We start from the raw sequence: 10,735 nt of genomic DNA on the forward strand, positions 1-10,735 counted from the left end.
TTATTTTAACATTAATTACCTGTGTACTCTATTTAATTTCTACTATCAGTGTATATTAAACAAAGAAGCTGGTAATAATGTGTTTTATTGCATAACAACCGTATTAACTTCAAGTTACGAATTTACGATTATACGTAATATATAAAAAATAATTTGAGAAGTATTCGAGATACTTTGATCAAATTTCTCTGCTCTATTCTATTCGAGACACTCTTCACAGCCGTGAAATTAATTTACAAGGTATAAAATAATTAGTTATAATCCATGGTAAAAAAATCCTCGGAAAGTCTCGAATGCATTTTTAACCACTGAGCAATTACAATTCTATTACATAATTGTTATTTTTCGTATAAACGCACTTGCCGGCGATCCACGTGGACAGTACCCCCAGTGCCTCATCAAGCATCACGAAATCCGCTTCTGCATTGAAATTCAAGACTCCCTTACGAGAATCTATTTCTAATGCTCTCGCGGGATGCAGTGTAGCAGCTTCCAAAGCCTCAACTATTGAACATCCTATTGCAAAGATGATAGACTCATATATTTGGAATGGAGAAACAAATAAATAAATTCTTAAGACATCTGTTCAAAAGTTTTCGTTGTATGGTCGAGATTTATAATAAGCACATCGAACATAAAGAAGATGAGAAAAGAAAAAATTATGTAGGACCTGCAATAACTGACTCACCGGTTGCTTCTCTGAAGAATCTTACACAATGCGACATTTCTGCTGTGCTACCGCATAGTGTTTCTGTTCCTGCAATGTAGGCTCGTTCATCACGTACTTCAATATCATATTGGCCTAGTCGATAAACACCTTCTTTAAGACCTAAAGCAGCTATAGCGTCTGTCACCAGAACCAAACCTGGAACAAAAAATAGTGATTGCTTATTTAGTTACAAATTACTTGTGTATTCCAAAGATAATACCTTCAGGATGTGTTCGATGAGCTATTCGCAATGCTGCTGGATGTGTATGAATACCATCAGCAATGATGCCATAATAGATTATTTTCTCTGTTGGTATTCTTTTAGATGTTAATAATCCAACTAAGCCAGGATCTCTGTGATGAAACTGTTTACAGAAATATGGGAGAATTAAACATTAAAAATGCATAACATGTTTAATTGTGACTATTGGTTTAAACATGTTAACTTACCGGAAGCATTGCATTGAACAGATGGGTAATGAAGGTGGCTCCATGTTTAACAGCTTCCTCACCATCACTTAAATTTGCAACCGAGTGACCTGATGCATAACAAAAAAATAAATGTATTATTTATATTTTATACATCTGTACACAATAAGATTAAAAGAAATCTTACCCACAGATATCTTAATGTCTTTTTTGCATAGTTCGGATATAACTGATAATGCATTTGGAATTTCAGGCGCAAGAGTTACATAGCAAATGTTTTCCAAGCTCGAGTACATATCTGTGAGTGATCTGAATCCCTAAATAATAATTAAAAATCAGTGAGCTAAATTTCTATGAATTTGAATCAGATAAAAATGGATTAAAGAATCTTACATTTTCAAAATTTCTAATGTACTCCTCTGGATGAGCTCCTTTCTTAGTGATACTTATGAATGGACCTTCAACGTGTACCCCCAAAACTGTTGCACCATGACTTCCTCCGTTACGTTTTTTAATTTTTGGTAATACCTTTCTATAAGTTTCTGGTGGAGATGTTACCAAAGTTGGACAGAACGATGTAACACCATAAGTAAGTAATTTCTTGGCGACCTTATTAACACCTTCCTCGACAGTGTCAATATCATTAGAGAAATCAACCCCAAATCCACCTGTAGTGAAAAAAAAGTAAAATTGAAGAAATACTTTGAAGAATAAAATCACAGTACTACTACAAAAAAAACGATAAATGTAATAATATAATATTTTTCTTCAATAGTCATAAACATAAAAACTATGCAAAATGTGACAACCACAAAGCAAATGTTTTATCTTCTGATAAGGCTTATCCATCTTTAAACCTCCGGTGGATATAACACAACATAATACAATATAAATGATACTAATAGTGCATTTAAAAAACATTCAATCTAATATATATTTACCATTAATCTGTAAGTCTATGAATCCAGGTGATATTAATGCATCGTGACAGTTGATCCTTTCGTCAGGCATTATTTTCTCATCGTAAAAAATTTTTTCAGGATCGACGATAAGACCGTTACGAACCCATAAGTCTTCTTTTAATATTTTTCCATGCCGCAATATACTACAGTTGTAAAACTGTCTTAAAAAACTGCTCTCGGGTTCAGGCATTTTTTCTTTTAATTAAAAATGTCTTTTATGCTAATAATAGTTTACAACAACGATACTATTTTTGACAAACTATACATTACTTTAAACTACAGCTCACTAACCAACCACTGACAATTGCAATAAACAATGGGCAACTCAAGGGACTCCTAACTGGTGCCAATGAACTCCTTATCTTCTGATGCACTTTGTAGATGGCGATAGTTTCTGGTCTTTCTCTGAAATATCTTTTGAAAATGATAAACAGAAGATTAATTTTCTGTACATATATGCTGTTGAAGAAATTTGAATGAATAATTATTAAGATTTTTGATTCATGAATAAGGGAAAAATAAAAAGATTGAATGTCACGGCTAAAGTTTTTATTAAAGCATCATCTGCATACGCAGTAGGTGCATGATATGTTAAAAATAAATAATTATTCTGGCCAGACAATAGTAAGGCTTTGATATTTAATAAATATCTACAGAATTGTTTTACTGAATTTGATTCACTGCAATGAATTTGTCATACAACTAATATAACATTGATTGGCCCTTAAACTTTCCTCTTCAAGCCTTCGAAGACGCATTTTCGCATCCAGTAAAATGTCTTCAGTGGAACTGCTTTCACTGACTATAGTATTCGCTTTAATAATTGGAACGTCGATTGTAGTTGATTTTATTAAATGTGCTTCTTCCAATTGTCGAGATAATTGAACAGCACGTAAAGTCAGTTCTTCAATTCTGGACTTTTGCTCTCGTACCAGACTTGCTAATTCCTGCTTCTCTTTGTTTAGTAATTTTCTTTCCTCGTCTATGGAACTAAATTCGGTTTCTGTTTGTACTTTTACATCCTGAGTTATTGGTGAATTATTTTCATTGGATGGAATGTCCTTCTTCACTTTATTTAATTCATCTTGTAACTTCTTTAAATTGCTTTCGAACCTTTGGTAATTGTTACGTTCTTTTTTTAAGCTAAAAATAATTGATTTACATTATATTTATAACTACCTGTTATAAATTAATTTTCTTACCGTTCTGATTCTTGTGTTAGAAAATTCTCTTTAATCGAAAGTTCCATTTCTTTATGAAATATTCTCTCTGAATTTCTTCTTTTTTCATCTGTCAATTCTTTTTCTTTTGTTTCAACGGCAAGCATTAATGCCTACAATTCAATTAGATTTAATTAATCAGAAATAACAAATTTACAACCATGCTGCAGCTTGCAACATTGAGACATTCTGTAACTACCTGTGCTTGCTCCAATTTTTTATTAAGCAAATCAAGTTGTTGATTCACGAGATGCGCCTGTTCTCGTAGCTTATTCTCCTTTTCACTAAGCTGCTTCTCAAAAGATTCTTTTTGCGCCACTAACTTTTTCTTGATCGCTACAAGCTTGGAGTAACCATCATTTGTGGTCTGTGTTTCTCTATCATACCAAATAACTTTAGATTTTTTCATAGAGATGCTTGAAAGACATTTTAATATACAAAGTAACAGAGGATCATTGCTCTTCCCATAGTCATCAACAATGACCTGACCTTCTACACTATCAGCCCGTATTCCTAAAGTCTCCAAAGTATGACAAACATAATCGTCTCTTAACTTTTGTGGATTAGTGTCAGTAGAGTCTGATGCATGTGGCTCATCTCGAAAATTGACAAGCAATGGAACCTCACTTGCGAACACAGAAAGGGAATAAGTGTAATCACGGTTCCACAAGTACTCCGCTATTAATAAATCATGCACATATTGATTTGCAGATTTTGGAGTAGTATTCTCACGCAAAGAGAACGAAGGTTTGATTCCTTTCAATGCATTTATTAGATTCTGCCGTAAGTGTGTACGCACATTAGATATTATGCCACATTTATCAAACCTGAAATTACCAATCAATAAGGATCATTATATAAATTGTATGATATTTAAAATTCTTATAAATAGGATTTATATAAAATAGGGAAAAAATAAACTGATCAAATATAATCCAATTTTTAAAAAATGCTGTATATTTATTTTAAAAATTCTTGACCTACCACGTATATACTGCTGAGTAATATTCACTGTTCATTTTACGTTATAAAATTCACTGGTATTCCTTAATATATAAAAGATACAAACTTATTGGTTATAGTACATAACTACATGCTCCAGTTTACAAACAACCATCCAGATGTTCATCCCACTCATCCACAGTATTACCAACCATGACATAATGGTACAACATGACTAACCCCACCGTTAAAACTAATGGCACTTCAATTTTAATTCTCTTTGATGAATTACAAGGAATTTCACCGGGCACGGATTGACAAGCACAGGCTTCAACGGTGTAACCATTGCTCTAGAATATAAAAAAAATGCATAAATATCTTCTCCATTTAGCATTAATAAATATTAATTAATGAGCAAAGAAACTTACTTTATGTGAAAAACAACCCCGTGTCACTGCTTTTGTTGTACTTTCTATCATTTTACCACAAAAATGTGTACTGTTTATCACTAGAAACAAAATTTTCTACATGTTATTTTTCATTCAACACTTGTTGCTCTACTTTGTAACATATCACTTGTATACTTGCCAGCATTGTTATAAACAAAAGTGTACTTTATGCAAGTATATCCTGAACGCAGTGGACAAGTAATATTTGCATGATTAAAAGTGTCCCACATGTAAGTCACATTGGGTTGTGTCGAGTCACCTATAATAGACATTTAGATTGTTACACTTTAAAAAATTAATCTACATTTTTTTTTTAGAAATACCTGTAATAACAAATGGTTCAAAACACGGAACTCCTTCATATGTCGTACAATTGATATTCACTGTTGAATGATTATCATACATTGAACCAAGCCATGTAAATTGAAAACAGTACTTTGAATCGGTGGTATCAGCAGCTTGCAATACAGATAATATTGATATAGTTATAATATAAGATAGAATGAACTAAGAAATAATATGAAATACCTGTCAATTTGATTACAAACAACATTAGCCACATCAAAATGAAACACGCCCGCATTTTCGTCACAATTATGCACAATTGTCAAAGAATGAAATCAATCGTCACAATTTCATGTTATCTTCCTTACCTGATAACGTGGCACGTCACGCGATTTACTGATAAGACATAGTTTACTATATAATTGAATCATATTGCTACTTATGCATCAAAGCATTTAAGGATTGTGTTAGAACTGTATGCAACTTTCATTGCTCTGCCAGAAAATATTTCCATTCGCACTTAATAATTAATTAGGCACTCATTCTTATTCATTCAATCTCACATCGATACATTATAATTATAAAAATTACTAAGAAAATGTTTCCAGTTTAACAGTCAATCTATTATTAAAATATGCACATTTATTTATCGGCGACTTATGAGTTAGTAGTAGACAATATAACGATTTACTTATGAAGTAATTCGACAGAATATATATTAAGAGATTTTGAATGAGATTTCATGAGTAAGAGTAAAAAGGAGCGAATTAGTATAAAGTTAAATACAAGAATAATATGAAGAGAATAATTAAAAATGCCTAAATAAATGCCTAACGAATTTTCAAAGGCGCGGAGTGCCTTTCTTTCTTCACAGAGTCCTTAGTCACAAAAATTATTGCGGCAAAACGTATTTGTTCGAAGCGGCCAATGAATGCCCTAGAAATTATTCACCATCATCCTTGTTAGAACTCATCATGTCGAGCAAGTGCCTCGCCAAAGTCTGTAGCCTGGGAGCCTACAAAGATATCGTATTTCTCCAGAATTTCATCCTTAGTAAGTTTTTGATCGGCATCGGTGTCGGCCTCGTATATCAAATGCCTTGACTCCGCTTCAGCATGATCAAAATCTGCTGGAATGATCCAGTTTTTCACCTGAAATTAACAGTATTATTAAAAATTTGTACTGTAATATATAAAACTTATATAAGAACTTGCATGACTTACTTCTTCGTTGTTCATAAAACCATCTCCATCCTTATCACGGTAACTGGAGAACTGCTCCTTCTCATTTTTCACCCACTCTGGTTCTTCGTCTTCTTCTCCTCCCCGATACATGTCACCTGATCAAGTAATATAATTATTATTGATATCAAGACATTTCGATTGGTGAATATCGCAGTATGTGCGATTTTAGAAAACTTACCAATGTATTCAGCCAGAGATACTTTTCCATCTCCATCCTTATCAATATCTTCCATCGTTTCCAATACAACAACGTCTCTCATGTGGTCATATTCTTCTGGATGTAGGAATGCACTAAATTCCTCCTTTGTTAGAGCATCATCTCCATCTTTATCAGCAACAGACCATCTTCTTCGGTCTCGTTTCAACATTACTGCATATGAAAATCCTTCATCCTCGGACTTGTTCTTGTCTTCATTAACCTCATCCATAAATCCATAAACCATTGTACGGTATTCAGACCATGGTAGATTCTCCTTGTCATCAGGATTGTGCGACTTCCATTGTCGCTCAACATCATCACGAATATAACGCTGTTGCGTGTATTTAATCCAATCCTTTAGTTCTTCCTGAGTAACAAAACCATCCTTATCCTTGTCAATCTTGTCAACAATGATTCCCAAGCGACGAGTACTTTCTTCTGGGGTTAACTGATCAAAAGTCTTTGCATCCTCACCAAGAAAGGCTTCATGATCGTAATCAGGATTATGTTGTGAGTTTACAAAGTGCTCCTGTTCACTAAGATCCTGAAAATCAAATACATCTTAAACTACACTCCACTCTGAACTGTCAATATTAGGTTAAATGTGTACCGAATCTGTATTAGTCGAAACAAAGGAATTTTATAATTAAATTTACATTCATAAGTAAAAACTTATTAAATCAATATGGTAATTCATACAAGTACAGGTATTATAATAGCATATACAAAATCCTAAATAAGTAAATAGAAAGATCATAAACAAAATTTTGGTATAACAGAATTTCTTCAAGAGTAACATATACAAATTATTATCCAAGTTCAGAAATAATGTAGCACTTGTAAATCCTACAATTTCCTATGGCTGAAAATAAAATTTTTAAAAATTCCAACCAAAAGCACAAATACGTTAGATTTGTTGAAAAATAATAGATTATCAAGTAATTGTAAATGAGTATAAAAATAGTTGATAAGTTCATTCAAATCTTACCTTATCCAACACACGATTTTTCTGTTCATCTTCAGGCTTGGGAATAGCTTGTGCAATAACAAACAGGACAAAAAGTCCAAAAAATTCGAAGAATCGTGCCATTCTTTTAAAGTACACGTAGAATTTAGAAATTAAGTATCTCAATGCATAGAACACATGCAGCGAGTTATTAAATGCCGCGTAACCAGTAGTCCAGTGATGTTCTCTCGGCTCTCATCCAGCTTCCACATCATCAAAGCTCAAGCTTTGACGCCGGGCGTCTTCCCTCCCCCACTTTTCTCATGTCTGGCCGCGCGTTAGACGTCCGAAGGCGTCGCGGCGCTCCGCTTGGATGTTCTACGTCCCATGAGATCGCGGAGCGCAGAGTATTAAAAAAAAAAAAGAATTCCTTATCTAGGTCGGCCAATAATTATTTTAACAGGCCCCCTTTTTAATAATTTAACAAATGGTGGACGTGGCACTCCATCTTTGGACGTCTCTTGCGAGTTGAAAATCGTCATTAGAAAGTAGGAGGAACAGTGTGAAATTTCATTGGCAAATTCCAACAATTACTGTAACCCCAGTAGAATTTTCCTTCTGATTACAAATTTTTCAAATTTTACGAACCATAAAGTCTTATATCATTGGTCGGAATTAAGGGCAAGAAGAAGCAGGTGGCGTCATCTGATAGAATAATCGATGTAGTATTACATAGCGTTAATAAACTTTCAAAATCTTTCAAGGAGTTTCAGATATTCACCAAAAGATGGAACTATTCAAAATTCCTATTTGCCGCCGTTTTCATGATAAAAAGAATGAAACATTCTATGAAATTCTCTATGAAACTTTATTAATCGCAAGTACTAGTCCATTAATTTTCCCATCTAAATTATACTACAATTTGTAACTTAGTAAAATAAACTGTTCAAATTGACATGCACTTCAAATCGTTCTTATGACAATTGCCTCATGTGTACATAATAGTATTTTGATAAAATTCACTACGTTGTATTCCAAAAGCATGAATCACCATCTGATACTCGATATCATCGCGCTGAGTCTCCCATTTATATATCTAGGCCGTTCTTATCCGCTTATCAAGAATATTTGCCCAAGATAAAGAAAGACTAGGTGGCCGCCCATTTACCTGTCGTTTGTAAGTGTACGCGGTCAGCGTTAACTGCAATTCGACTGAATAGTCCTGGTTTTTTCAGTCCTTATTGAAATATCGTTAAAGACTATTCAAAAAGTGAATACGAAACTAGTGCACTTTCAAAATGGTGATAAAAACAGCAGGTACCACTGCGGTACAATTGGAGCGCACAATAGGCGGTTTAAAATACACCATATTCTGCCTCAATGCAATCGTTTGGGTCGGTATTTGTATATTATTTACTAATTAGAATTTAAAAATGAAAAACAAACATTAATGCAATTCAAATCTTACTATTTAGATAATGAGATCGTACTGAATCTTCTTTTATCTCAGTAAATTTGTTTATTAGACAATTAATATCTAGCTTCATTCTTTTACTTCTGATAAGTACAAAATTGACTCATTGGTTCGTCATGAATGGTTGATTATCATTATTATCAGTTGACATTGATTATATCGCACCAGTTGCGTACTAGTATGGTAAAATTCAAAATGGCTATTGACTGTTTGGTTATTGTTTTAAAATTAAAAAAAAATACAATTTTGTACCGACAATATTAATAATGCCATTGACTCTTTTTAGATTTTGGGTGCATCGATGTTCGGGCTTTCAATATGGCTAAGAGCGGAACCTGGTTTTGCAGAATGGGTTCAATTTCTCAATATGTATCAATTCTACATAGGAATTTATATATTGATTGCCACATCGGTAATTGTCATGATAATTGCCTTTATTGGTTGCGGTGCTGCTCTAATGGAACACGTTCTCGTTTTGTTTGCGGTAAGCAAAATTTAATTTGTTTAAAGCAAATAAAAACAATAAATTATATCGGTTGTACTGAAAGATAAATAATATTTATTCATTGACAGTTTATTGGGCTGCAAATATTCTCATTTATTTGCGGTCTGGTTGGTGCAGCTATCCTTCTTGATTATTCTACGTATGACAGCAGTATTCAGCCTATCATTCGTGAGTCGATGACTACACTGATTATCAATTCGCACAACCCTAATGCATCGACAATTTTAAGAATTGTTCAGGAAAACGTGAGTATATATAAATAAAACAATAAATAAACATATAAAACATTAATGCCAATATTTATGATTTATTCAACTCACAGATTGGATGCTGTGGAGCTGATGGACCAATGGATTATTTGACTCTGTTAAGACCTTTGCCAACTGAATGCCGTGATACAGTTACCGGAAATGCATTTTTCCATGGCTGCGTGGACGAATTAACGTGGTATTTGGAAGCCAGAGCTGGCTGGCTAGCTGGATTGTCTATGGCTCTCTGCATGCTTCACGTAAGATTCAAATTTTTCAATTACAAAAAATGTATATGTAATTAATCTCATTTAATTATTTTTTTTCTTCAGATCATCCTTGCAGTACTGTCTTTTGCACTTATTCAAGCAATCAAGAAAGAAGAAGAGGCCGTTACGTACAAAAATTAAATAAAATATTTAAAACATTCAGTCAAATCATTCATCAGTTTTAAAGTACAAGCATGTCTAATAGAAATTTTCAAGAAATCGAGTGATCAGAATTTTTTGGGGAAATTCTTTTGACATTTAATAATCGCTTGTATGAAGGAAAGAGAAATTCTCCAGCCAGGAAGCTAGACGTTACTATTTAATACAATCTTTTTATAAATGTATATCACGTATCGAAGAAATAAACCATTTCTTATTTAACGTACTATTAAGTGTGTCTTTTTAGTATACTCAAACATTGTCTAGAAATTTGGACGTCACTCCAGAAGAGAATTTAGAAACGGAATTAACTTTTTGATTAATGAGCTATGTAATTGTCGCCTCATGTTCAATTTGGACCAAGACATTATTCTTTCCAAGGTGAAGTGTTTATGACACGCAGGAGCTGCGTAATAAAAAATAAAGAGAAATAATGTCCACATAAACGAGTAGCTAAAGGAGTTATTTAATAACAGGAGATTGATAAATAGTTGCGCGAAAAAGAAAAAATATAATTCGCCATTAAAACTAGCCTAAGGCAATCGTAATGCGTCTATTCTTACATTAAAATCAATAATAATCAATTAACTGCTCTAGTTCCAATTTGCTGCTACCTTACTAATCTACAGTATAAATCTAATTAATCTCAAGAAATCTCAACGTGTAAAGTATCAATCCAAACCCAGGAACTGATA

At 33.2% G+C, this 10,735-nt stretch overlaps 5 protein-coding genes across 5 annotated transcripts; 1 reads left to right on the plus strand and 4 right to left on the minus strand.

Moving 5' to 3' along the window:
• Positions 1-267: 267 nt before the first annotated feature.
• Positions 268-2,465, minus strand: LOC107268559 (N-acetylglucosamine-6-phosphate deacetylase). Its single transcript, XM_015741466.2, has 7 exons — positions 2,080-2,465; positions 1,532-1,806; positions 1,326-1,455; positions 1,160-1,248; positions 930-1,074; positions 689-865; positions 268-516 (listed from the first exon to the last, which is right to left on the minus strand). Exons 1-7 carry the CDS (start codon positions 2,288-2,290, stop codon positions 317-319), a joined length of 1,227 nt encoding a protein of 408 aa, XP_015596952.1. The 5' UTR covers positions 2,291-2,465; the 3' UTR covers positions 268-316.
• Positions 2,466-2,632: 167 nt separating this feature from the next.
• LOC107268579 (uncharacterized protein PFB0145c) lies at positions 2,633-4,770 on the minus strand. The gene is made up of 5 exons (XM_025085839.1): positions 4,691-4,770; positions 4,305-4,612; positions 3,520-4,147; positions 3,303-3,433; positions 2,633-3,243 (listed from the first exon to the last, which is right to left on the minus strand). The coding sequence occupies exons 2-5, from the start codon at positions 4,337-4,339 to the stop codon at positions 2,778-2,780; spliced, it is 1,260 nt and encodes a 419-aa protein (XP_024941607.1). The 5' UTR covers positions 4,340-4,612; positions 4,691-4,770; the 3' UTR covers positions 2,633-2,777.
• On the minus strand, positions 4,768-5,447 carry LOC112494488. The gene is made up of 3 exons (XM_025085847.1): positions 5,240-5,447; positions 5,035-5,169; positions 4,768-4,970 (listed from the first exon to the last, which is right to left on the minus strand). Exons 1-3 carry the CDS (start codon positions 5,292-5,294, stop codon positions 4,801-4,803), a joined length of 360 nt encoding a protein of 119 aa, XP_024941615.1. The 5' UTR covers positions 5,295-5,447; the 3' UTR covers positions 4,768-4,800.
• A 150-nt stretch (positions 5,448-5,597) lies between these two features.
• On the minus strand, positions 5,598-7,758 carry LOC107268581 (calumenin). Its single transcript, XM_015741499.2, has 4 exons — positions 7,428-7,758; positions 6,419-6,983; positions 6,220-6,335; positions 5,598-6,147 (listed from the first exon to the last, which is right to left on the minus strand). Exons 1-4 carry the CDS (start codon positions 7,527-7,529, stop codon positions 5,959-5,961), a joined length of 972 nt encoding a protein of 323 aa, XP_015596985.1. The 5' UTR covers positions 7,530-7,758; the 3' UTR covers positions 5,598-5,958.
• A 769-nt stretch (positions 7,759-8,527) lies between these two features.
• On the plus strand, positions 8,528-10,266 carry LOC107268563 (tetraspanin-2A). Its single transcript, XM_015741476.2, has 5 exons — positions 8,528-8,779; positions 9,146-9,343; positions 9,433-9,609; positions 9,687-9,872; positions 9,945-10,266. Exons 1-5 carry the CDS (start codon positions 8,684-8,686, stop codon positions 10,020-10,022), a joined length of 735 nt encoding a protein of 244 aa, XP_015596962.1. The 5' UTR covers positions 8,528-8,683; the 3' UTR covers positions 10,023-10,266.
• Positions 10,267-10,735: the final 469 nt, after the last annotated feature.

Source organism: Cephus cinctus, unplaced genomic scaffold, assembly GCF_000341935.2.
Source record: "Cephus cinctus unplaced genomic scaffold, Ccin1 Ccin1_scaffold0564, whole genome shotgun sequence".
Taxonomy (NCBI): Eukaryota; Metazoa; Arthropoda; class Insecta; order Hymenoptera; family Cephidae; genus Cephus; species Cephus cinctus.